Source organism: Dromaius novaehollandiae, chromosome 1, assembly GCF_036370855.1.
Source record: "Dromaius novaehollandiae isolate bDroNov1 chromosome 1, bDroNov1.hap1, whole genome shotgun sequence".
Classification (NCBI taxonomy): Eukaryota; Metazoa; Chordata; class Aves; order Casuariiformes; family Dromaiidae; genus Dromaius; species Dromaius novaehollandiae.
The window spans coordinates 90,469,015-90,496,857 of NC_088098.1; the positions used below are offsets into that span (position 1 = coordinate 90,469,015).

The following is a 27,843-nucleotide window of genomic DNA, read 5'->3' on the forward strand; positions in this document are numbered from 1 at the left end:
AACTACCTCCGCTTAGCAGAGCGGCCAGGAAAGTTATAGTTTCGGCATTTTAAGAACAAGGAGGTCTTGATCCAACCGCCGATCAGTGACAGTCTGTTCTCATTCTGAAACCAGCAAGCATGCTGCAGCCTCTCAGAGGAGCCACAAGCTCTTCTCTCCCTCTGATGCTACATTTTTTGTATGGCAGAAGACTTTGCAGAAGGCAGTCAAGACATGGGGTTACAGAGGTTGGTGAGCTTCCTGGACTTAAGCTCTTCGACACAAGCACTTGCAAGTTGTTTGTCCTACAGAGCAGGATGCACAAAGGCCTTTAGGAACTGCAGGCACTGTTGTCTCCAGGTTGAGCAGCTCTGCTTCCCTGCTGGAGATGGGAAGCCAAGTACTAGCCCTGTGTGGTCATTCTCAAACCTTAATGAGAGTTTGGCCCTCTACTTAGCTTCCCCACTGCCCTGAACAGTTTTGCCTTGAGAAAACATCTGCCTAAGACTGTGTGGGGGCATCCTCTTATAATCCATCTTTATTTGTAAAAATCCACATATAAAATCTTCAGTTTCTTTCCTTTTACAAAAACAAAAAGGCACATAAAAACTACTCAATCTCTCATCCCCATGGACTGATGGTCAGACTCTCCCTCCCCCCCTCCCCCTTGCTTTCTCCTCCAGTCCATGCTTCTTCATGTTTCCTTCAGTTTCAGCTCATTCCTGCCCAGGCACAATTCTGCGCTCGCAAAGATGAAGTACGCACACAGGGGAGATGGCGGAGAGGTGGTGGTGGGCTGTGCGTGGAATGTTTTACAGTTGCTTTTTAGTAGTAAGTCTCTTTTTCCACCCAACCTAAAGGAAAAGAAGGGAAGAGAGCAAGATTAGTCTTACAAGACAGACTGGGTGTGAAGTTCGCTCTGACACTAGCACATATGTTAAGTGCCAAGTTAAGTGCTCTGTTGCATCATGGAAAATCTTGCCAAATTGTTGATGTTCCACAGCTTTCAGGCCCTGTTCTGACTTTAAATTATTCAAGCATTAAAATCCACCTTTTCTATCTAGTTTAGCATATTGGTACTTGCACATGCTGGGGGAGAAGGCAGGAAGGTGACAGAGGAAGTCCTGAATTTGAACCAATACCAATGTTGGGGGCACACTAGCAAAGTCTCCAAGGGAGAGAGAAGAACTGCCACTGCAGTTCCCAGCCAGCTCAGCTGTGCAAAGAAGGAAAAGCACACCAAAAAAATTCCTAGCAGAAAACTGAGCATACAGGACATTTTCCACATGTACTTTACATGTCAGATGAAGAGTAGGGATGACACTCAGTAAACAGTTAGCAGTATCCCTCCTTTTCCAACTTTAATCCGGTCTGCCTTCAATTATATTCACTCCAGCAAAAACAGCAGGCTTCCTGAAGCAACAGCACTTAACCCTACAGCTCCCTTCCACAATCCTGCTCAGGAACTGAACATCTACAAGGCAGGGACCTTCTATACCCCTGCTCAGTGCTCACCGCCGCAGGGCCCTGGGCTTTGTCAGAGGCCCTAGAGATCACACCCGCAAGGAGGACTGGGGAAGGAAACATGCAGATTTTAGCAGCACATTCTTACCACCAGGGTTGCGTCTGATGATCAGCTTTCTTATTTCATCATACAGGAATATGAGGAGGGAGTACGGGAAGGCACAGAACCACCAGGTCGGTCTGTTTGGGAGAGGAGTCAGTGAGGAAACAGGCAGTGCATTGCACAGACACTCCTTGCCTAACAGAGCTTATATCGATGGCACAAGAGAGTGCAGAAATTGAAAGGCAAGCAAGTCCCAGCTTACCAGTGTGCCAACTCCCGTAAGGCTGTGGTTCAGCCAAGAATCTCCTGAGCCAATTACCACCACATTTCTTGCTGTAATCAATTAATCCACTCTCAGATTATAATTCCAACAAAAGGTTGGAATAGCTCCCTGCTATTAATCTAGTAATATTTCCTCTAAGTACATGTAATCTTTGTACCCATAGCCTTGCTCATTTGAATTGCACTGGTTTCCTCTCATGACTTACACATGCTAATATCTGGCTGCTGTAGGCATTGGGTGGATACCAGATTTCTTGTTAGAAAACACTAGCGCTTTAACACCAAACCCCAAACAACATTTCTGAATGGAATGCCAGATGTATTAGGACTTTTTGCCATGAGAATTTCATGGACCTAAGCCCAGGGGACTTTTAAAAATTTGTTCAAGACTAAACCTTGCCAGGAAGCATTGCAACACTGTTGGTAATGCTTAAGATGTTGCCAGCCTCCCAACTGCTGGGAAAATTCCTATGCACCAATTGGTCACCTGCCCTGATGTAGCATCATTCCAAAAAGCTCTACAGCCTACGTGAATTCGTCAGGGAGTAGAAAAAGGCACACGACATTATCACCACTTCTTCGGAAAAGAGTCTGGCCTATATTTTAGAGCAATTTAAATGTTTTCTTTAGAGTTACAGTCCCCTACCCACAAAACAAAACACCCTCCTCCCCCCGCCAAGTACAACAGCAGCTGCAAAGCATACCAGTACAACTGAAGTGGTGTTGCTCATGTTTAGTGGGGGCACTGAACTACGAGATCCCCACAAGCAGTAAAGGAAAGCAGATCCCTGGTGTGCCAGAATACAAGAAGTTGACTCAGTTCCTCTAGCTTGAGATCTTTTGGGTTAAGACTAGGTCATCTCCTCTTACCTGCCTCCCCCCACCCCCCAAGAGCTACTGTTCTGTGGTTCTGTTACATGAAAGTATAATGCAACTTACTTGAGGGGATACATCCTTAGAGCAACATCCATTCCAGGACAGTAGGAGAGGAAGGCAGCTAGAGCAGTCTCCTCAAAGAGACCAAATATTAAAATCTTGTTCCTAGTAGAAGAAACAGGAAAGCAGTCAGGGACAGAGCACTTTCATGGATGACTTTTCCTAAAAGCCACCTAGTTACCACACAGTAGTGAATGGAGGCAGACATTCTGACCTAGCCCAGCAGTCCATCAGGCTGAGGCTATCAGGCCATCCAAACTGATGGCACAGTTGCCACAGAGGTAGGCTTCATCTCTAAGGGGCAGATAATCCAGTTTACAACCAGGCCAACCAGCCATTACCTTCATCACAAGTTCAGAAGGCTGGGATTCATGCCACCAGATCTCTGGAGACCTCAGCTGCTCTACTTGCAGCACAAAGCTGCTGTGCTGGAATATCTCCCTGCCACAGGCATTTGAGGTGGGCCAGTTCCCACAAACACCACTGGAGATCAGCACTTTACTTTGTCCCAGCCTGACAAACTGCAGCAGATACTACAAAAAAACACCTAGTCCTTTATCCACTACCAAGGGACTGCTGGGGGTGAAGAACTACAATACCATGTGTTGCAGAAAACAGAGTCCCAACCTAAATCCTCCATGGACAGCCCTACTTACTTCATCCCCTGCTGGAAGACAGAGTTCCTTCGGGTCTTACAAATGATCAAGTCTGCCCACTGCACAACCACAATGCTGACAAAGAAGGCTGTATGGCAAGTGAATTCCACAATCTTCCTCTGTTCGTAAGTCTAGGAAGCAGACAGAAAGCAAAAAGCATTAGTTCTGATACACTGCCTTTCTTCTCTTGTGCTCACACTAAGTCCAACAGACATGTTAGCACTCTGGCTGGCAAGCTCTGCTTTAAGACATACCCATTGCTGCCCATAGCTGTCTTCCACATCATTAATCCACCGGTCATCCCATTGAACTCTGAGCCCTAGCAAGCCAGAAGGCCAGAACCCATTCTCTGCCATGATTACAAAATAGGTGAAGAAACCTCCAAGGGCCTGGATCATACCTGATGAGATGAGAAAGGGGGAATAAAACTGATAAAACTACTGCATGATGCAGTCATAATAGACAAGCAGTTTATTGGAAACTCCAACCGCATCGGAAATAGCTCCTTGTGAGACTCAGTCTCTCAAGCACCAGCTGTAGAAATAGTTCACACTAAAAATCAAGCCCAACTGCAACCCTTTCACTCAGCAGCTCCTTCTCCCAACTTTGTACAGAGTTACCTATATTCTGCCTTGCACCATGAAGGCATGGTACTAAAGGACACCAGATAAAACTCCCTTTGTATTCTCATTAAGCTTCAGCCACCCCCACCCCTTGCAAAATACAGGCAAGAAGGTTCCTAAGGTCTGCTGCAATTAAGCATGAGCTCCTATCCTGTGAACTGGGCACGTCTTTGTAGCTGCCTTTAATCAGGGCTCCTAATACTGTGTGTTTAGGAATATGCTAGAGAGAATCCTTTACTTCTAATTAAACTAACAATGGGATCTATGTTCTTGCTAAACAAGTATGAACCAGAGGAGAGCTGGTTGTCAGCCAGCTCTGTACAGTGCTAAGCAATTAAACAAAATTACTGTGAAAGCAATTCAATGGCTCAAGCTGCACAAGCCACTGTTATGTGCCATGGGGGCAGAATCACAGCAAGTTCAACAGTCCAAGGTTCTGGCTTACACATCCCAAACCTCAGTCCAACCAAAATAAGCAGATCAGTCACTGATGGAGGATGGTGCATAAGCTTCACCACCACCAAGTTCAAATTGGTGCCAGAGCAAATGGACCAACTTACCGATCTGCCCATAGGCCATGCTGATCAGCCTTTCATTCACCAGCTTGTCCGTTTTGGGATTTCTGGGCTGCCTCTTCATGATGTCACTCTCTGCTTGCTCGTATGCCAGGGAGATAGCAGGAACCTTTGGGGGTGGTAGGACAGCTGTTAGAACAGTTTCTATTCTCCAGTGCACATTGCCTTCCCTGCCTCTTGGTTTCAACCTGAAAACCAGTACTGCTCAAGAGCCCCAGCTGTAGGATTCAGAGGACCTCACTCCCCTACCCAGCTTGTCGTCAGATAGGACTGAAGCATCCTCTGACTTGGAGAGCCAAGAGATTGGGATGGTAAATTACAGGAGCATTAAATGCTCACTTATTTCAAGTCAGAACACTAGAGTAAGCAATACATTTGAGCATTTTCCTTCCACCTGTCTTTTCAAGGGGTACCTAGAACACATTTCTTGCGGCATGGGAAGACTCACCATGTCAGTGCCCAAGTCAATGCAGAGGATAGTGACCGTTCCCAGTGGAAGGGGTATATTTGCAATAATGAAGATCAGGAAAGGTGTGATCTCAGGAATGTTACTGGTCAAGGTGTAAGCAATGGACTTCTTCAGGTTATCAAAGATCAGACGACCTAGGACAGGGAAAAGAGAAGAATATAACTCTTGCTTATCAGCAGAAGGCAGCCAAGTAGCTCATAGGCAGCTTCAGTGGCAAAACTCTAAGGCTAAGCACTAGTGCAGCTAATCAAGTTCTCTTGCATGCAAGGGTGCTACATGAGGATGCAAGGTCTGTGTACCCCAAGCACATCACCACCTATACAGAGCAATATTCCTGGTTACCACAGTCAGGGTTCACTGCATACAGCAGCAGGATATCAGACCCTGCTTTCTGGAGATTGAATAAGAGCCCCTAGAGATACTCTCTCTTCTGCTCCTGTTTGAGAACTATTATTCCAGAGAATGAAATCTGTCAGACTCAGCAGGTAAAGATGACTGCAAGGTCACAGTGATAGGCAAAAGGACAAAGTAGTCTTTGATACTCAACTGCTTCCCACCTGGTTCCTCTCTGGAGAGGTAGATAGCCAGGTAGGAATTCAGGAGCCTGTTCCACTGTTACCAGTTCCAGAGGGCAGTGCAGGTCCCATAGAAATACAAAAGACTTTGGAGAGCAGGAAGATGTTTCCCCCCATACTTGAAAACACTTATCATGGAGACAGACTCAAATGAAGGAAAGCCCTTCAGACACCTCTGTGTCAGACGGAATCAGTAAGTAACATTGTTGAAGCATGCCCACATATTTCTGGACACCACTGCTCACAAGTTAAACTCACCTTCTTCAACCCCAGTGACAATGGAGGCAAAGTTATCATCCAGCAGAATCATGTCAGCTGCCTGCTTGGAGACATCCGAGCCAGCAATACCCATAGCAACACCAATGTCTGCCTTCTTCAGGGCTGGGGAATCATTTACACCATCACCTGTGACTGCTACGATTGCACCCTAGCCACAAGGAGAGAGGTAGGAAAGACTGAAAATGTGTATACGATGTTTTGGGCAGCAGATTTCTCCTGTCTTCCGGGACAGGAAGCTATTTCACTTTGCAGTAGAGAGACCTGTTTCTCTTTGAAGCCTGTAAAGGGGTGCAGGGAAGACAATCAGGCTTGTAAGAGAATCATGCTGCTCTCTCCAAAAGAGATGTTGAATGGTTTATAGCCATGTTGCATCTTTTTCTCCTCCAAGCACCTTCAGAGCATTTAGAGATTAAGTGCATTAACTTCTTGCAACAATGCTTCCTGCAATGCTTCCTGCAAGACCCATTTCTGTACTGCAGAGTAGCCAGAACTAACCCCGCAAGATGCACTTACAGCCATGGCTGCTGACAAAGGCCAAAGTCTAGTCTGGCCTTTTATCTGAGGACACCAAGAAGGCTAAGCCCTGTCATTTCAGAAGGCAACACTGGTTGGTAGTTTACATGCAAGTCCAAGGACTTCTCTAATGTAAATCCTTGGGCTCTCTTCCTCTTTACCTGTCGCTGGCAGCCTTCCACAATTATAAGCTTCTGCTGAGGAGATGTCCTGGCAAAGACAATTTCTGTATGATGAGTCAGGATTTCATCCAGTTGCTCACTAGTCATATCTTTCAGATCTGAGCCATGAACAACACAGGCCTTCGCATCCCTGCAATCAAGAGACAAGGTAATCACCAGTTAGCTTCCATAATTTTAGTTGCATTTACCCCTATTAACCTATAAACTCTTCAGTACTGTAAGGGAGAGACCTGGCTCCTGCTGCATGTGACTAAATACCAGTCCAGGCAGCCCCTGCACAGAGGTTTGATGCTCCAAGTTTAAACGCAGATAGGCAACGCAAGGAAAAAAGGCAACATGACAGTGCCAAGCAACAGACAAAAGCCCATGAGCAGCTCAATTGTTTCTATGGTTTTAAAGGCATCAGGGCAAAGACTGTTTCACAGCTCCTGCTTTCCCTGCAAGAAGGGAACATCTGACTCAAATAGTAAGCTTTCAACATCAGAAGAGATGCTGTGGTCTTCTGCAGGCAATCCTTTTTGCAACAAACTGTTCATCTACACTTAGCTCTTCATAGAAAGCTCCTGCTATGCCAGTTCAGTCTCTATTTTATGCTCTTCGGCAACAAAAGCACGCAACATTTATATTTAGACTAGTTTGGTACCCTGCATGCTATGGCAAAATACCATCTCTCTAACCCAGCATACCATCCCTTATAGGTCTAGTAGATTATTCTTGCAGCTAGTGACATCACACAGTTTAGACAGGGAAATTCCTTCCCCACCCTTACAACCAGCTGATAAAATGCTCAGTCACAGAGCCCAGTGATCCTCAGCCTGCATTACTAGGTTATGAAGTTACCCTCAATAAAAAGAAGAATTCAGCCACAATATTTGTCTTCCCCAAGCAATTCAGTCCACAGGGTGTCTCTATTCACAGTTCATAAGCTACATGGCTACCCTCCAGCCCAAACAGAGGCTGGGTCAAGCTAAGCAATGTAGACAGCCCAGCCATTCTGCAAACAGCCCGCTTATGCCAAACCACATTTTCTTAGGATGTCTCAGTTCTACACAAAGCTATAAAGGCAAACATTAACCCCTAAGAGGAAAGGGAATTCAGTCTTCATGTTAAATGCCTTGATTCTGCTTGTACTGACCAATCACTGTCAATTCTTCTACTCAGCCCTAGACCTGCTCTATTTGTCCACCTGCAATCAGACCCAGAATAGAGTTTGAGAGCAAAAGGCACAAAACTCTGCTTTGAGTGATCGAGTCTACAGGCAGCATTTCAGCTCCTTTCTCTAAACAGTATAAAACAGTTAACCCGAGTTGACCCTAGCCAATTAAGTGTGCATTGTGACTAACAAACTAGTCATTTTCTTTCTATCAGAGTTTTCCCATGAACCTATAAGTGGTTCTTACTAAATAAGCTTGACTAAATATGTTTGGGGGCAAAACTAGACTTAGCCTCTATTTAAAGATCTGAAATCACAGGAGTTTGTGGTTTCAGACTCCACAGCAGCATTGCTTCAACAGTCCCCAGGCAGCCATCTCCCTCCCCCATGCCCTTTTTTCTAGCTACTCTTTCCTGCCCTGTGCACTGGGCCAATGCATACAGCCTACAAGTGACATGAACGAGTGGGAGAAATGTTCAGCTGGGGGGGGGGGGGGGGGAATTATCCCCCCCAAAAGAGATTTCCCCCCAGCCAGTTGTTTCCTTGTCCTAATGTGGGGACAGACAGCTGTGGAACCGAAGGAGCGAAGAAACTGCTCAAGTTTTCTGTGCAGGCCTTATCCCTAACTACTTCCTCTGTGCAAGAGACTGGTATTTACAAAGATATTCAAGACAGCTTTGTGCATTCTTCATGTAGCACATGATACATGTTGAAGAACCACAACGTGCTAGGCTAAGCAGATGTCGAGCTTTTCATGTCTGGCAAGAGATGCTGAGAGATAAAGCACTTGCTTCTTATTGTCTTGGATAATTATCCTCTGCACAGCTCTGGCAATCTTGCCTGCCCTTCCCCACGAGGCAGTACCTAGGGTTGACCTGGCTGACAGGAATGTTGAGCCGAGCAGCAATATCTTCTACTGTTTCATTGCCCTCAGAGATGATGCCGACACCCTTGGCAATGGCTTTGGCAGTGATCGGATGGTCTCCAGTAACCATGATAACCTGAAATGCAAACAGCAGATTGCTGTGAAAGCCTTGCCTATACCACAGAGCAGCACTGCCCCTGAGATAAGGTCCCTTGACACTGAAGGCCACGTGGCTTTTGCTCTACAAAAAGGTCCTGGCAAAGAGCAAGCCTGAGGTACAGGCAATATAACCTGTTACCAGTTTGCAAGGGTTTAAGGTGAATGGAAAATAAAACTTGTTAGTCTTAAGTCAACAGATTTCCAGTTCCATTTCCAATCTGTGTTTTGCTCATCCCTGCTCAGTCAGTAGTATGGGACAGCTGAGCCAAATCAGATGCTCTGGGACAAAACCAAATAATCAGTGTCCTATTAGGACACTAAGAGTTTGGCATCTGACTCATTTTTCAGCATGTAATACCATACCTGGAATTTAACTCAGAGACATTAAGCCTGAAGAGTTTTTTAAACCCTGAACAACTAGATCTTTGGAAATGCATCTGATTAATACTTCCCTTCACTCACATTTCAACATTGCACAGGATATATGAAGCCCTTTATACACACAGGTTCAAAGGTAAGGCTGTTTTCAGCCCAGGAAGAAGCTACCTTGATTCCAGCACTTCTGCATTTGCCAACAGCATCTGGCACAGCAGCACGAGGAGGGTCTATCATAGACATCAGTCCTACAAAGCAGAGGTTCTCCACAGGAAAGTTTACTTCATCTGCATCAAACTGGAAGCCTTCAGGAAACTTATCATCAGGTAGAGCCAAGTGACAGAAGCCTGTGACACATTTAAAGACATGTTTATTCTATTTCTACATACTGGCAGACAGAGATGGGGAGCAGTGAACACTTACTGCTTCTGCAAACAGTTATGCAAGAAAAACAGGGCAGCTTGTGTTTAGGAGTTTAGCCAGCGCTATTGAGATAGGAGTCACTCATATTCTGATAACTAATATCTGTTGCTAGGTACCCAGCCACAACTTGGTTCACATGCAGTGGAACAAATCTAATATGATGTGGGCCCATGGAAACTGAAGGTCCCAAAAGCTTAGCTTCATTTTGATCTAGGCAACCCAGTTGCTGGATAAGAAAGGACCCTGCAGGCTACCTTTAGATTAAAGGCTAAAGGCAGGACTGTTCCTATATGAACTGTTGAAGTGACCTTGACTCAGCACTATGGTTACACTGTGGGAACAGGGCACAACCCTTCATTTAATCTGCAGGACTCTGCACAGGAGTGTGAGGGACAGATCTTTTGTTATTTACCAGGACTGCTTTTCCTCACCTAACACTCTTTCTCCAAGGCCTCCCAACTCAAGGTACGCATTCTGAAAAGCATCTTTTGTTTCCTCATCCAGTGGTTGCTCTTTGCCATGAATGAGAATGGAGTTGCAGCGATCCAAGATCCTCTCTGGGGCTCCTTTCATCACCAGCAAGTAACGGGATTCTGCTGGATTTGCATTCTTGTGGATAGACAGCTAGGGTAGAAGAAATTGAACAGTTTTCTAGACATGTGCAGCAAAGTTCACAAATAAGCACCATCAGTGTTTTGTGACTACAGTAGCTTAGAACAATTCGCAACATTCTGCTCTAGTTTTCACATTCTATTTCACAGCACTATGAAGATGCCTGCAAACAGGGGAGTTATTGAATACTCTTTAACACTACCATATAACTACAGCTGTGACAGGAGCTTTCTTGTATCCATGTTCTACCTTTAAGATCAGTTCTCTGCATGCAGATTCCCAGATTTGAGCTCTTCTAATCTCCCTGCATCCTGACTGCACAGGCAAGAAGCATGCCTGGTCTTCTTCCAGCAGCTGACATTTCAGTGTCAAGGCAGCTCTGGGAGCACTTACACACTGTAAGCATGACTTGTTAGTTAAATTCATAGTCTTGGGTACTCTACAGGTAGTGCTGGCTAGATAAGGTTTTGGAGCCAAAACAAGTCTGGGGACACTGCATGTGAATTTACATAAATGCTTCAAGTGATGGCTCTTCCTCAAGAGGGCACAGACTTACCTGGTACTTGTTAGTAGAGTTAAATGGTATTTCCACCACTTTAGGGTACCTTTCTCTCATCTCCTTGACAGAGCCACAGCACAGTTCAATGCATTTTAGAAGGGCAGACTCGGAAGCATCTCCTGCCACTGCCCTCTGAGGAAAAAGAAAAGGCTAATCAACTAGAGCACATACCAGTGGACTCACCACAGAAAATCAGACATTTTGAAAGGGTGTATTCATATCAGCCCAATTCCAGCTTCAACATTATAGGAGAGCAGCAAAGGATAAACAATTCTGTAATCTAGCAGTGACAACAAATACTGCATTTCAGAATGCCAGGCCTTCCAGTCTTAAAGAACAGTAGTCTTCTGATGCCAAAGTCAAAGCCCTTTTTAAAGGGCAGAGAAAGTCAGATAACTAGATGTAGTCAGAAAATGAGGCTAGAAGGGAACTTTGAGAAGAACTAGGATAGGGGAACCTGCTGTTCTTCATGGCAAGTGACGTACAGTAAACACTAGATGAAGACTAATGACACACGAAGAAACACACCCTTATGTACTCTCCCACCTCAAGACAAGATCAGCTTAGAAAGCATGTGGCAGAGAAGGTTTAACCTGCTTTTTCCTGAGTAAAATTAGCACTGGCAGAGACTGTGGGTGAGAGTTCTCAGCCTTGGAGATCTGAGTGTTCTTAATATCCTGTCCAAGTTTCTTCTGCTGCAATTTAAACCCATTGATCCTCATCCTTCTGTCCCCTTCATCCATCAGATGATTTCTTTTTTTCTTTGTATGTTAGTTTCAGCCCTGACTAGGTCACAGTTCAGATGCTGGAACCTGGACTGATTCTACAGAATTTGCACTAGTGCTGAACCAGCAAAAGCTTAAAAAGCTAAGATTTGCCAGTGAGAACAGAATGGCTAGAGACACAATCCCATGACCTGCTGCTCCCCCATCTCTGGTGTCCAATTCTCCCAGCTTCCAAAACTGGGTGTTGCTGCTTTTAAACATACAAATGCTGAAAGGGTAATTCTTGGAACGGGCAGGCAGTGGAAGCTGCCTAGGAAAGCTCTAATCACACTATCTAGCTCTGTCAAATATCCTACTTGCCAAACAGATTGTAGATAGTAGCAGACAGCAGGGAGCTTGCTGTGGGAAATATCTTCAGTCCCATCTACTCCGCCCACAGCAAGTGGGCTCTTACAGTGCTAGACTGCATGAAAGACTAACAGCAGCACATGTCTGTCCACTCCACAGTTGCTCCTGACACATGTTTAGCCTCACTATCAGGTGGGGTGGAGAGAAGGAATATGACAAGTGCTTCTTTTAAGAACTCACCTTAAGAATAGGCACATTCTCCTGGTTGGCTTGAAACACAGCACGGTTGCAGAGACCTGCAACTCTGGACAAGGCAGTCCAAGTGGCTGAACTCTTGTCAAAGGAAGCACCTGAAAGCAGAGGAAAAGAGTGTAAAGAAAACAGGCTTAATGGTGAGAAGTCTTCTCTACCTCACAGAAAACGGAAACTTACTTATAGCCTGTTAGCACACCACATTTCTTCCCTCCCCTCCCTGCTACTTTCCAGGCACCTGCTGAGCAGCTGATTTTTACTAGAAGATCTGAGGATAAAGTAGGTACACACACACAAAAAAAAAGATACTTCTGCTTTCAAGATTCCAGACAACAGCTGCATCCAGTAGCAGCAGAAGCTAGGCTGATAAGAAAAAGCAAGAACAAGAAAATCTGGACAAATAACGTCCTTTCAAAGGGGATGAGGAGGCAATACTGGGTTCCATCTCTAGGTTGTCTTACTTTATCTGTCATCTGGAACTGAATGGAATAGCTACCCAAAGGAAGGATGTTTAAATACACAGAGATCCTATTTCACCCATGCTGGCTCTTAAGCTGGCTTCAAGGGAGATGAATTGAACAGATAGCTAACTGACAAACTAATATACTTTCCACGAAAGGAAATCACATGGGTTTATTTCTACTGTAGCCAAGCCAAGTGTTACCAAACCAAATCCAAGTGCTTTCAAATAATACTTTGTATTTATAGCTTTTTTTAAACCACTAGTACAAAGTACCAACTAAGAACAAAGAAGCTTTGAAAAATGGTTCCTACAAGCATGATGCTTTGAGGCAGAGGGAAGGAGGGAGTAGGAAAAAAAGATTATGTTAGTAATGTGTCATTATGTAGGGAGTCAATGTTTCATAAGGTGAATGACAGAGCTAGAGAAATTCTGAATCTGGCTGCACTAAGCGTAGTTCTGGAGAGGTAAGTACCTCTCTTTCAGTGGAATAGTGTGCCGAGATTTCTGATTCTCACCAACATGTGGAAGAAACTTCCTGTTAAGTCTTACAGTCATTTCATTCATTGCTACCACTCTGAACACAGCCAGGACATTCCGGGAAAAACCCTGTTTTTAAGGGTAGCTGACTATTTCAACATAGCAAATTCCAGCATATGCCCAGTCTTGAGTAGTTATTATCAGAATCAATACCTCTCCTGTTTGCACTTTTAAGGCTGCCTGTATGACTTAAGATGGGCAATTCCTTTTGGTATATTTTAGCAAAAATAATCAGGTGTTCAAGAACAGAATAACAAGTACTTTTACTTACAGGATAGACTTAAGAGGCTGAACGTTCCTGAGTCTCAAATTCCAATGGAAACATTTGGAGCAAGAGCAGTCTATATGACATTAATTGATTAAACAACCATGATACTGTGCAGAACTTTCTACAGGTCATGCTAAGCCTTTTAATGCTAGTTACGGATCACGTTACAAATCCTTGCACTATGAACCAGACTTGGACTGGAGAGCTACAAACACAGGAGTTCTTAGAAGCGCAGATGTACGGGAAGGCCCACAATAAGCCTTTCACAATGAGATACCTGAAGTGCAAAGAGATGGTCTTACCACTCTGGTTCTCTGTAGTATCAGCCTCATGAATCTGATTGTCGAACCACATGTGCGCAACTGTCATGCGGTTCTGCGTCAGAGTGCCTGTTTTGTCAGAACAGATGGTTGATGTGGAGCCCAGGGTTTCCACAGCTTCCAGGTTCTTTACCAAGCAGTTCTTACGAGCCATACGCTTGGCTGTTAGCGTCAGACATACCTGGAGGCAAGGGAGAAGACAAGAAAATAGATATCCTTGTGTACCAATGCACTGCTACCCAACTCACTGCAGACATGAGATGACAAACTTACATGCCCTGCAGTGATTCCTTAACTCCTCCATGCTCACCCTCCCACTGCAAGATAAGCAGCAACAATTTGGCCCAGCTGCTAGGTTTAGACAATACTACACTTCTCCACAAAACCTCCAGAAAGAAGTGCTGTACACTTTCACAGGTACTGCATCACAGGTGTGCTGCTTGCAGAAGAGACCCATTTCTCATTGGAGTGGGGTCCTTGAGATCCAGTTCAACAACCCCAACAGAGCTCTGGGGCACAAGGCCACAGAGCTAAGTGCCTTTTAGCTCCAAGAAAAAGGACTCACAAGGTTCAGTCTTCTGCTTCTCAGTGCATTAGGAAGGAAACACACCTTAGACTAACATTTTAGCCAGTGTTGCAGCTCTGTAGTCGCAGAAACTCTCAAAATAAGTGGAGTCAGGCCACATACAAGGAGGCCCAAAATAGCAAGCAGGCAGCCCCAGCACCTTTTCTCACCAGAAATTCTGTCTGGTGCTAGCTCCCAACTCTTCATCCCTCAACTCAGCTGCTGCTCTGCACCCTAGGGCTTCATGGTTTCTAGCCCTGTCCACCACCATTCTACAGTTGAGCAGGCCTATATACTCCCACCATTTCTTTAAGAAATTAAATTTGTAAGACTCTGTGCAGCTCCCAGATCAAGAGCTGAACTAGAGTGAAACTTACTGGATGCACTGCTAGTCCTTCAGGGTTGGACAGGCTGATGTGTGTTTGGAGAAGAAACCCTAAACCAACTCTTTTCCCAATGGAAGGGCCCCTCCCTGCCATCAAAAAAGAAGGAAGACAAGTCCAGAACTCCTAGCCTTGCTCATTTCAGTTCTGTGATGCCAAGCCTCCGTGCACATCTGTAAATTAGGGACACACCTATATTAAACAGCTGCAAAACCTGGCATCCACAGGACCTTGGCCCCTCACTGATTTGGGCCACTGGTTTGAGTAAGTTTATAAGACCTGGCCCTATGCACTCAGCACTGAGAATAAGGCGTACCTCTGAGAACACACACCAAGCACAAAGCACTGTTTTCTAAAAATCACGTGTGTAACCCATTCCACTCAACCTTCTTCGCCAGCTTCACTCACCGTGACTGTTGCAAGTAGTCCCTCGGGGACATTGGCAACAATGATCCCAATGAGGAAGATTACAGCCTCCAGCCAAGTGTACTCAAGGATGAGCGAGAGGATGGAGAAGGTGACACCCAGGAACACAGCTACTCCAGTGATGAGGTGGATAAAGTGCTCAATCTCCATGGCAATGGGAGTTTTCCCACCTTCCAGTCCAGAAGCCAGACATGCTATACGGCCCATCACAGTGCGGTCCCCAGTGCTAATGACAATGCCACGGGCAGTGCCTGGAAGAGAGGCAGGCTTTAGAAAACAAAACCTGTCCTAAAACATACTACACTGAGTACAAACTAATACCAGATGTTCAAGGGTTCCTTCAGCCTGTCCTGGAGTTCAGCAAGCCTTGTCCAAAATATTGCAGATGGGCATTGACTAGGCCAAAATCTCCCACCATAGCTTTTTTATTGTCTAGCTCCAATTACTTTTGCTTAAAGGGCTGGCACAGAACTCCTGCATGACTATGTTGTATGCCCTCTCCCTTCTTTCCCAGGGAATCAAGAATCCATTTAGTTCAAGTGTCAATTGCATAGAGAGTTAGAGAAAGCTATCTTCAAGTAGTAGGTGGTGCCCTCTTCCCTTCTTCAATAGGAGGCCCATTTTTTTCCGCCAAGACCCTCGAGGAGGATCAAGAATATGCCTCACTATTGCAAGTTTGGGGCAGGGAGGGGGGACAGAGGGAAGGAGAGGGGAAAGAAAAGTAGGAAAGTTTCCAGGTACTAAAGATGATTTAATTTTTAGGGCAGTTTGCTGTCAAAAGAGAACATGCTATGGTAAGGAGTCGACTTCTACACCATCACTGGACACCTCGAAACCCTTGTGGATGTCGATAAGATACCATGGGATTTAGCACAAGCATGCCTACCACAACACTCAGAGCTGCTACAGTAAGTTCTGTCTGAGATGTTCTGGAATTCCTGCCTTCTGCAGCAGCTGTATTATTTCCAATAGCTCTGACTGACCATTTTGGTTCATGCTCAGTATCTACACTTTAACACTGCTGTATTTAGACAGTCAGGCTTGAAGATCTATCACATAACTGCCAGTACAACCCCTATTTACTGCACTCCCTCCAGCATGAGTTGCAGAAGTTACACATCTTCTGGGAGGGCCAAGAAACCAGTTAGCAGTGCTGCAGAGTCTTCTCTGCCCATTGCACAGTATTGTAGTTGGAATGGACAAAGCCTTTGCTAGGAAATTCCAGCCTGCTCTTGTATGATAGGACTGGGCTCCTGACTAGTGCACTAAGCACGAACAGCATTCACATTGTTTACCTACGCAATTCATTCCCTAGCACTGTTAATACTTTACAAAACTAGGATAGTCACATACCTTCTACACAGTTGGTAGAAAAGAAGGCAATGTTCCTGGTCTCCAGTGGGTTCTCATTGGTGAAGTCTGGAGACCTGGTCTGAGGCTCTGATTCCCCAGTGAGAGAGGAGTTGTCCACCTGCATGGAAGAGATTGCTGCTTCATACACAAGCAGGCAGATGCTTCAGTGACGAAGGCTAACACTATGCACTCCCCACCTTTCTCTTCCACCACCCATTGACAGCATAGAAGACATTCTTTGAAACCAGACTAATTTATCATCCTTCATTATGGCATGAGGTTTTCAGAGACATGGTCACCACTGTACCTTGCAACCATGAGCAGATATGATCCGAAGGTCAGCTGGAATTCTGTCTCCTCCTTTCACCTCCACCAGATCTCCAACTACAACACCTTCAGCATTTATGCTCATCTTCTCACCATTTCTGACTACAAGAGCTTGCTGGAAGACAGTGAAGAAACAACCTATGTCAAAAGCAACTCCTAAAAAGGTGCATGAAACCTCTGAGTCTCTTAAAATAGTTGTTCTATGGTTCTAGAAAGTTTCTGCTTAGAGTAATGTTCACCTCAGATAGGCATGTGATTTAAGAAAAATAGCTGTTTTTTTGATATTAAAGTTCTTTGCCGCCAGGATGGCAGTAAGATGGTCAAGTATGATACTGACTCTTTATGAAGGGATTTGGGTTTTAAGGCTTACTCATCACTCAAACTACTGTACTCCCCAGACTATCCAGAAAGTGTCCTACAAGTGTTAATAAACTTGCAGAATTCACAGTGCCAGGAACTGCGCTGGACTATTAGCATAATCACTGGGAGCATAATTGGAGGGGGTGTTATCTCCTCAACATTAAGAGCAAGTTATCCACACTGACAGCTTGGCACAAGAGACATCTTGTCTGCTAAAGACCAATACATACCGTTCCCATCAAGGCAGGCCTTTTGAAATTGAAACCCATGTTTAAACCAGGTAAAAACCCCAAGCGAGCTACAGCTCAGCAGGTAAAGCAAATGAGTTGTTCCATACCTGAGGCACCATGTTCTTGAAGGATTCCATGATCTTGGAACTTTTTGCTTCTTGGTAGTAAGAGAAACAGCCAGTAATGATAACCACAGCTGCCAACACAATACCGAGGTATAGCTACAAGGAACAGAAAGACTGACTGAGAACATGGTCTGGCCAAAAGCCCTACAGTTTCTCCAGATCAGCTGCTTGGTGATTAAGTGCCCCACTGCAAAGTTTAAAGTACTTGCAATCTCTGTACATTTTGTACACAAAGACTGCCCACAAGCTAGTGTTGTTAACACAACATGAAGGAAGTCGGCTGTTTCTTTCATTATGTGGAAGCATTCCAAGACATGTTAAGCTCACCCACCAAATTTCCCGTGCTTATGGGAAAAGTTTCTGGACTGAATGCTTAGAGGAAGTAGATCTCCTTGGAGCCAAATAGGCTGCTCAGCCTGCCTTTCAGGTAAAGCAGACATTTTTACTTACATTATCATTATTGGGCTCCTCCTCCATTGCACTTTGTATGCCATAAGCCAGAAAACACAGAATAGCGCCAATCCACAGCAGGAGCGAGAATCCTCCAAAGAGCTGCCGACAGAACTTTACCCATTCAGGAGTGGTTGGTGGTGGGGTGAGGGCATTTGGGCCATCACGAGCCAAAATCTCAGCTGCACGTGCAGGTGTCAAACCCTAGAAGTGAGGTGAAGAGAGGAGGGGTTCCTTTCAGGGACATTGTGGCAGGACTGACCACAAAAGGTAGTTTTGAACTCATTCATCTTCAGCTCAAGAATACAGGAGTTCTGTCACAGCAACAGGGAGATTGTGACAGGGAATGAAAGCCTGCAAAGCTGCCAGGGCTCTGCAACACAACTACAGGATGTGAAAGCTTGACACTGAAAGAGGAGCTAGAGGATGTTGCACACTACATGAGGAGCCTGCAGACCATGGGACTACAAACACTGAAGGAGAGCAGGACAAGAAGGCTACAGCAGTGGACTTCCAAGCTCTGAGAAGCAGCCCAGTCCAAATTATAGGACAAGTGAAATCTGGGGGCCATGAAGATGACAGCTGGCTTTCCATGAAGCTGAGTTTTTAGAAGCCAAGGTCTTTGACAGAAGTATGCAAGTCTCTATGCTGTTACAGAGTAAGAACAGACTTGTTGCTATATGCAATCCTGCAAAAAAACTAGTAAATAAAAAGCAAGTGAGCAAAGGCATGAAATCACTGCACTGCTACTGCATTGGACTTCAACGTTAGCCAGGGCATTTACACACCTCTTTTTATGAAAAAGAGTAGAATTTTAATTGCCACTAGCCACCATTTAGTCTCTGGGCATGTGCTAGCTCACTAGACTATTTGCAACAGGAGACAAACATTTGCCTTTATTAAAAGCTTCTAAGGGAAAAATCCAAGAATCAACTTGACCTTGGAACAATCCAGAGGCAGATAACAGTGACTTTGTTTCTAATAAAGTCATGAAAGTATCGCAGCCAGACTGCGTAGTGGGAGGACCGAGAGAAGTATTTGTGAGCTCAACTATTTTCCCAAAGCCTGGGAAACTTAACTGGAGGAGTTGAGATTAAAAGGGAAAAGGCCACTCAGATCTCCCCTTCATGAAACGCTTTAAGCCGAGACTGTTCCTTTTCAGATCAGGACAAAGCAGGAGGGAAAACAAAGTCTACCTACTCGATTCAAGTCTGTTCCATATTTACGATGAAGTTCATCAAGGCTCAGCTTGTGGTCATCCTGAAAGAAAAGAAACAGTGGGGGGAAGGTAACAGTCCCTGCAAATTAGTCAGCAAGAGCTCTGTGATTTCTCCTCCTCCCCCCCTCCCCCCCATCAGTAACAGCTCAGTGAGATAGCAAGACTCTAGCTTATCTTCTCTCCAAAGAAAATCTCTACCTCACTCAACAACTCAAGGCAGCCTTATTATCAGTGTTTTTTTGGCTATTTGGAGATGACATGACCGCTTTCTAACAAACTTTGACTACATCTTGGTGCAGTTGTTCCCTCCCCGGCAGATTCTGTGAACCCCTAGTGGTGTTCAGGGGGGTGGGGTGGGGGGTGTCAGGAAAGAAGGCAGGAGTGTACAGAAGCTTAGCCCTGTAATTTCACCCATGCTTTCAGTAACACTGCCAGCTTAAGCAGTGTTTCTCCCCCTAAAAAGGCTCCTTTTTATAGCCAGGTTATTTTTCAACCGGATCGAGTTCCCCATTGGTGTACAGCACTGCCTTGCATAAACACTTGTGCTGGAGGGAGTAGACACTTAAAGCTAGCGTTGCTACTGAATGGAAAACCTGATCCTGGACCAAGTTTCAGCCTTCCCTCTCCCTAACAAGCAGGGCCAAAAACATGAGAGCCCAGACCAAAATCCACAACACATCAACAAAACCTTATCAACTTTAAGGAGAGCTGATGTAAGCTGGATGCTGCTCATACACAGATGGACAGCATCATCTAACATTCACAGACAGGGATGGGAATCTCTCCACAGCATCATATGTGATTAGACGGAATACTATTACTGAGGTCTGTCTGAGCAGAAGCCAACAGCAAATGGAGCCGTACAGACTCAACTCCTTAGCTGGAGTGAAAACAGCAGTCTCATCCACATGACAGCACAACAAAGCCTGCAGTGCTACTATCCAGACAGCCTGACTGAGGAAATGCAGCTACACTTTGCTACGTGTAACACAGGCAACCAGACGCTTGAGTTTTCTGTCACGTGCCTTTCAAGAAGTGACGTTTTCAGAGCCTAGTGCATGCTCATCTGGATGCTAAAATACTTGTAGGATGCCTGGCTTGGAGACACAGGGCACCAGAAGGAAGATAACTGGTCAGTGGCAGGCAGTGACCATGCTGCCAGCTCAACAGCTCCTTCCTCTAAAAGTTGTGTGAGGCACAGGGCTTTGGAGGTAGTGAACAATCTTAAAGCTGCTCTTTCCCTGTCTCATGCTCTTACCATTGAGACCTCTTTTTTCAGCTCATCCATGTCTCTCTCCTTCCCCTTTTTCTTCTTCATGCCATGCTCTGATGTAGCAGTAGGCTCATACTTGTCTCTTCCAGCCTTAAAAAAAGAAGCATAATATTGTAAGAAACACCTACAGTCAACTCCTAATGCAGTAAATGTCAATTGTGCATATAAGACTGCAGGGCAGACAAAATGATTATGGTTTAAATAAAGTTATGCCACTTCAATAAAAAAACAAGCTAGTAAACAGACAACTCTGCTCAGCAGCATCCATGATACAGATTACAGCCAGACATTGCACAAGATCAGCTAGGAGAAAATCAGACTATATGCTCTTCAAACGGTTTTCACATGTGAGCCCCAGCTCAAGCTGAAAGTAGAAGATCAGAAGAAACCAATTCCTAGGTGCTAATGTACATTCCCTTCAAGGCATTAACTCCTCCTCCCTCACAATCTTTCACATCCTCCAGAAGGGGTAGGAGTACCCTATCAAGATTAAAAAAGTGTTACCCCTAACTCTTGCCAAATTTGGGGGATAGGTTCCAAACACTCATTCTCAAATTGGTATTCCAGCTGAAATCTTTATTCAGATGGATCTTTATTTCCTTCAATTGCAACTGTTTCTGAAAGAAATTTTTATCTTATACTTAGATGTGGTCCTAAGTATAATCCTCAAAAAAAGAAATGTAGGCCCCTCCAAAAGGTACCAAAACCAGGCACCAGTATGGCATTGCAATGCAGTTTCTCCTTTAAATCCTCTACAGATTTCCAGACTCACAAGCCTCCAGGGGCAGATTTTTCCTCCCTTCTCTTCTGCAGAAGACCTAATACATCCCTGCCAAGTTTTATGCCATGACACTTTCACCCAATAAGAACTGAGGAGTATTTTGAGATGAAACAGCAGTTAGCAGCAACACAGTCAAACCAGTAATGGAATTAAGAGGAGGGTTCTGAGGCACTGCCCTGCTGTTTGCACAAGCACCTCAAATCACAAACTGGATCCCCTGGAGCAATCTGGACACAAACTACTGCTATAATCCAAGAATTGTCCTGTCAAATGACAAACACAGGAAGGGTTTTTTTTGTTATTTACTCAGAGAAGCAGAAACCAAAAACAAAAGTGAAACTGCACAAATGAAAAAAATCACAACTTCTAAGAAACCTGTCAGACACATGTAGACAAGGATTTTTATTCTAAGTAAGCCCCATGCACACCACTCTGCAACCACATTCATATACTTTAGAGACACAGATGTCCCCTCATGTAAGGGGAAGTAAACTGAATTCCTCACATCCTTGCATGCAGCCACAGAGCTATGCAGTGGAAACTTTTTAAAATAAATGCAGTAGATCCTAGCCATTTGCCTCCCTTTCATCCAGGAAAAAGACACAGGACAATAGATTGTCAGCATTCTTGACATTCTCTTCTCTGCACCAAAACTCCTATTTCATTACTTTGTCAAAAATAAAAAAGGTGAAAACCATAAAACTTAGAACAGCACAGTCCACACATTCCGGTATCACAAGAATTTGCCACAGGGCAACGTGCAGAAAGTCACCCCGAAGCTTCCTTTTTTCCTTTAGCCCCAGATTCAAATGACTACTACTGAAGGTTTAATAGACAGTTAAGTCCAGACACAGTCCCACACAAATTGATCCCACACTTGATTACTGCTCAAAATGAAAAGCAGCTTCTAATGAAGGTGATGAACCTGGGCTTTTGATTAGCATTCTACCATCTTCATTTTCACCCCTTTCTTCAAAAAAAGCTTGGCAAGCTTTTGCAGATGGTCTAGCACCCTTACTTCTCAGAAGCTTCTGAGAACTACAGTTGCTTAACACAGAGGAGAAGGAAGAAAACAACCCAAGAATGCAAGAGTTTCTAGCTCTGGTAGCTAAAGAGGCAACCTACAAGTGGGCAAACATTAAGAAGTCCATTGCCTCTGTTCAAGCATGATTTGCAAAAAGAAATAGAAAAGCCATCAGCTGCCATCAGGATCAAAAAAAAGGCAATGAAGTTACTTGTTTCTTTTAGCACCCGAGTATTTGACATCCTACTGAGGAGCTCCAACCACCTCAGTTAAAAAAAAGCACAATTTACTCCTTTGTTGCCTTGCTACTGCATCCTAACCTTACAGAAAAGGTAAGTCAGTAGCATCAGCTTCAGTTCTTGCTATAGGGTTATTTCATTCAGAATCTGAACTTCCTGTCCTATGATTCAAATCTGAATTTGACACATAGACCCTGTTTCTCCCTTCGTGGCCGATGCCTCTCTTCTGTCAAAATGATCCCAATCTATTCAACAACAGCCTGCGCTGCAAGGAGATGAGGGGGTCATCCCCTTCTCATTGTAAAATTTCCCTGCTTCCCCGTCCTTTTCCTGTCATACAATGAAGAAAACATATGGTGCTCCTGACCTACATCTTATCAAGAATTAATCACATGGCCCAAACACAAAGGAAGGTCTGTCTCATCAGAAATGCCCCCTCTGCTACTTCGCTTAGCTGAGGAACTCTGACTCATCAAAACTGTGACAGGAAAAGCCACAGAACATAACCTTTGTTCATGCAAGCTTTTTCCATTGGCTGAAGCAGAACATTTGTACACAGGGATGCAAGAAGTTTTATACACCACCTCATTCCCAAAGCCCTATTGTCTAAGATACAACTTGTGCTTTTCCGTTCTGTGCTAATTGAGCCATTTATGGCTGATACTTTAGACATGAACCATCATTAACAAGGAAATGGGAGGGGTGCAAGTCAGCAGACAATTTCAGCAGTACCCTGTTCTAATATCGCCTACCCTGACAAGCAATGTCAAGTAAAAGCCCAGATAAATTAAGTAGTCTCTGGAGGCCCAGCGTGTTCTAATACTTAGGTCGTTATCAACTGGGCAGAACAAATGGTGAAGTTACTGTCCTGCTGTCTCATGAGACAAACTTCAGTAAATGTATTAACCAGATGAGTCACGTTAGTGACTATTACTACTGGACTGGAGATACTGCTCTGCAGAGACCATACATAATTTTAGCAAGGGACATAAATACCCTCTCTGGAGCCTTCTCACTCCCTTTCACAAGCTTTACTCAACCTCCTATCTTTAATCAAGTCTAACTAACTGCATCAGTTGAATAGATTCTCAGCAACTAGGACAGTACCACATAACTTTTACTAAGCAGCCATAATCTCTCATTGTGAACACTTCTCACTGGGATTCAGCAAGCAGACTGCTGCTTCATAGTCCCAAATACCTGCAGGACAACCCCTCCTCACATGAAAAAGGGTCTAAAACTTGTGAGACTTTTCATCATCAAGGTTGAAATGTGACCATCCATATACTTTAAGCTTTCTCTGAGTACTCAGTGCTAGGACCAACGTCTCCCCTGCTTCTTGAAGATCCAGGAGCAGAAGTGGCTTTCCAAACACTACTGGTGTGTGACTGAGGAGCCCTTCCTGGTTTTTTTGATTTGTTTTTTCGGTGCTGTGCCAACTATGAAGCGTCACCTCCTACAATTCCGCACCCAGAACGTTAGCGTGTCTGTATGGTCAACCTCTAGTAGCAGACATCTCTAGTAGTTGCCAAACACATCAATGGACTGGACACAGTTCTCCCATAGAACTGGCAGCTTCAACTGCCCCTTGAAAGGACCCGGGTTTTTGAAGTGTGCTATTTTGCTGCTTTTGGCATGTCAGGATTCCCCCAGGTTATGGGATTGAAACCCACAGGTACAGAACACTTGCCAAAGACCCTCCTATTCCATTACACTGCTTTGAGAAAAAGTGTTGGCTGGGCCATGGGTTTTCTATGGCAAAAGGAATGTCCTGTCACTCCCCTATACTAATAAAAGTGGGAACAAAGAAGATTTTGGTGTTGGTACGATGAACATATTAAGAAGCCTTAAGTGCACTAGATAAGGAATGCTTTGATTTGCATAATTTCCCCTTAGTTGATCCATTAAGAAATAAGCCTTCCTAGTTTCTAACAGCAGAAAAGCTTAGCTGGGGTTCAGGCATTAATATTGTTCTCCAGGAGCAATTCAAAGCATACACTAATGATTGTACTCTACATACATGTAGCAAGGCAAATGTAATGAAACATGCTGCTGTCTGCAGACAACTTCCAGGCAAGCACTGAGCAGAAATGAAATCCTGTCTGCTTTTCTCCACTACACACAGCCTTTGATGGATCTACTATTTGGGCCCCTCCCCTAGCCCCATTACCATTTAAAGTAAAACAGATGCTCCAGTCAGCTTCTCTTCAGAGCCATAGATGCAAGCACTTAGAGAGGTTTGTCTCTGTCACACACACTTACTGTCTCTTCAACACTAGGCTCCCATGGAGAAGAAAAACAGTTTCCTTTTTGGGCACCCTAAGACAGGACAGGCATTTGCTGTTCAGTTTTGCAATCATATGCAGTCCTTTCCAACTTCTTGCTCTTTCACATCCCCTTTTTTTCAGGGCATCCCTATTACAGCATGCTTTCTCACTGCTAAATGAACCAATCTTGTGACTTACTAGCAGGAAGTCTGAGGCAGCTATACACTGCTGTATTACCCCTCATGTTGGAGGTTCAGTTTCAGGTCGAATTGCTTACTGTGCACATAAGCTACATAATTTCTAATGAAAGCAAGATTTAACTCCCACTGATCAAGTCGAGATAGCCTAAACTCCCCACTGAAGCCTTCTGCACCATAGTCATGAAAGATTTAAGGCTTCTCTGATGAACTAGAGCATCCAGAAGTTTTATCTGCCCCCCCCACACACACCCACCCACCATATTTATCTCTTAGATGACCTCATACTGTGCGCAGTACCTGTTCCTTCCAAATGACTACTATCAGTTAAACCACCCAGTAGACTGAAATACATTATGATGGGCACCTGAGCTTAATGGTGGTAGTAGGGAACACTCCTCAGGCCCCCTTTTTCAAATAACTGCCCTTTCAGCTGTGTTCACAGTTCTCCTACCATTCACATACTCATGTCAATATTGCCACTGCTATACAGCACTGACTGACTCTCCATTGTACCGATCAATATTTGAACAGCATTTTGGAAACGCAGAACTGTAAGCAGCAAGCGCTAACAAGCAAGTGGGGACAATCTTGGTATGCCTATGTCTCTGGGAACTTTGTAGTTATGTTGTCTTCATGGAAGCAGAGAAGTTTGATTTTTTTTCCAGGAAAGAGTTTGGGGGCAGGGGGGGAAAGGAGAAAAAAAAATCCATCTCCCCCTCCCCAATTGTACAACATCTACAGGCAAAATATTTAGAAGGGAAAAAACCCCGAAGCTCTTACAAATAAAAAAATGAGCCCACACATGGAGAAACTGCTTTTGTTTATTCAAAAAAAAAAAAAAGCAACCCAAGAGGTGTTTCTGCTCCCCACACCACAAAATTTGATATTGTGATCAAAAGCCAGAATCTTCACTTTTGCTTTCAAGAGACTTCAAACATTTATTTTAATAAAAAGAAATATAATCTGAATTAAGGACTTCTTTTCATTGTGGGCTATAAGGTAGGAGCCTAAAAGGAAACAAACTGTGGATATAACTCCTCACCCAAGTATACAGAAACTGCTGCACAGCACTCTGGGAGACTTTATCACACCAGTTAACTGGAGGGACATGATAAAGTCTTGAATGATCACTTTCTCTAGTCCATCAAATCTTATCACATCTTCACTGGTACTAATAAACAAATTAGCACTAATAAGCAGGGCCTTTTAGCTTGTCAGCTCCCCCCACCCCCGGGGCCTCATGCCTCCAGAGGTCTAAAGTACTCTTATAATGGCCAAAAAGATATTAGAGCAGCCACACTTCCAAGCTGAGCTCCAAAAGGGCATCAGATAACATCACTTACAGAGCACATTTCTGTTTCCATGCTGACTAGAAAACTGTCAGGCTAACCTTCAACCTGGTGCATGCTTTCACCAACAGCATGCACAAAGAAAAGGAGTGTTTATCAGCTCAGAATTGTAGCCGAGAGGTTTTCCACAGAACAAGTTGTGGCAAACTTCCTTCTTGCACCTCGTACCAGGACGAGGCATCACTCAGCTTTAAAAAACAGCACTCCAACTCCCAACTCTCTGCTCGGCCTGCACAGAGAAAAGCCATACAGGGGGTGAACACAAGGCAAACGCTACCCACCTGGCCAAATAAGATTTAGGAGCCTATTCCTAGAAGCTTAACGTTAAAATGAGGCCGTCGGGCTCCTATTTATATATTCTGGCCGCTAACTTCAGCTTTTAAGTAATTGCCTCCTCCGCCCTTTCCTCCCCGCCCAACTTTCCCCGGGACAGAAACGCTGAGCAATTCCCGGCGTTGTGACCGCCAGAATAAGGGGCCCATTGACAGCGCCGCGCGGCCATTTCTTCAACCACGTCTTCTTCCACCCAACCCTCCGCCCCGCTTCCCGGGGGAGGCGCCCGCGGTTTGCCGCGGCTTTTTGTACCCCCCCCCCCCCCCCGCCAACCCCGTTACTTCCTCTCACGGAGGAAGCGGCCCGCCCTGAGGGAGCCGCCGGCCGCCCCGGGCACCCGGAGCTCGCTATGGCGAGGAGGGAGGGAAGCTCGGCGCCACCCGCCAACGGCCGCGGCGGCCGTTGGCGCCCGCCGGAGCGCCGACCCACCCCCTCGCCCGACCGGCCCCCTCGCCCAGCCCTGCCTCCCGGGACAGCGGCCCCGGCACCAGGCGGCCCCGGCCCCCTCGCTCCCAGTCCCACACACCGCCGGCCCGAAGGGCCCTAGCGCCTCCCAGCCCGGCGCAGACAAAGGCGGGCCAGACCCGCCGCGGCGCGGACAAAGCGGCCGGAGCCGAGGCGCCAGCCGCAGCCGGGCCCGAGAGGCGGCCCCCGCTCTGCTCCAGCCTGGCCCGGGGCTGCCCTCGCGGCCGGCCTGCCCGGCAGCGAGCCCCAGCTCCGGCTCCTTGAATTTCCCACTCCCGGCCGCACGCCCCCGCCCCGGGCATGCGCTGCGCTCCGCCCCGCCGCGGCTCACGCCGCCGCCGGGGCGCGCCCGAAGGGCGCCAGCCCGCCCCGGCCAGTCCCGCCGCCGCTCCGCAGCCCCACTCCGCGGCGGCCGCCCCTACTCACCCCCTTGCCCATGGTGCCGGGCGGCTGCGTGCGGGGCCCGCGGGTGCAAGCGAGGTGCGGTGCTCAGCGGCGCCACGTGTCCCGGCCGGCGGCAGGTGCGGAACAATAGCAGCAGCGCTCCGCCCGCGGCTCCGTCTTCCTCCGTGCCTTCCTCCTGCTGCTGCTGCTGCTGCTGCTGCTGCTGCTGCTGCTGCCGCTTTGCCTCACCTCCCTTCCACCCCCCGCCCGCCGTGCCCCCGCCGGGATAGCTCCGCGCTCTCCCTGCAGCCGCCCGCAGCTCCAAACGCGGCCAGCTTCCCGCCGCATAAAGAGCCCTCTCTGTGCCCCGCCGCCCCGCCTCGCCCCGCCCCGCC

General features: G+C 45.8%; 1 protein-coding gene across 1 annotated transcript; it reads right to left on the bottom strand.

Annotated features, from left to right (window-relative positions):
- Positions 1-491: 491 nt before the first annotated feature.
- On the bottom strand, positions 492-27,843 carry ATP1A1 (ATPase Na+/K+ transporting subunit alpha 1). Its single transcript, XM_026110549.2, has 23 exons — positions 27,491-27,843; positions 20,392-20,496; positions 19,115-19,174; positions 17,915-18,118; positions 17,447-17,560; positions 16,730-16,864; positions 16,423-16,540; positions 15,052-15,320; positions 13,678-13,876; positions 12,096-12,205; positions 10,780-10,914; positions 10,043-10,235; positions 9,360-9,535; positions 8,654-8,790; positions 6,616-6,766; positions 5,921-6,089; positions 5,067-5,221; positions 4,604-4,727; positions 3,675-3,820; positions 3,421-3,551; positions 2,768-2,869; positions 1,592-1,683; positions 492-833 (listed from the first exon to the last, which is right to left on the bottom strand). The coding sequence occupies exons 1-23, from the start codon at positions 27,500-27,502 to the stop codon at positions 805-807; spliced, it is 3,066 nt and encodes a 1,021-aa protein (XP_025966334.1). The 5' UTR covers positions 27,503-27,843; the 3' UTR covers positions 492-804.

What these genes read in the sequence shown, in the direction of transcription:
- ATP1A1 (XM_026110549.2), bottom strand. An exon ending in AGGAGCCCAATAATGATAAT is followed by an intron (nt 17,561 to 17,914) that starts GTAAGTAAAAAT and finishes TGTTCCTTGTAG; the next exon opens with CTATACCTCGGTATTGTGTT. An exon ending in TGTCACTGGGGTTGAAGAAG is followed by an intron (nt 5,222 to 5,920) that starts GTGAGTTTAACT and finishes TCCCTGTCCTAG; the next exon opens with GTCGTCTGATCTTTGATAAC.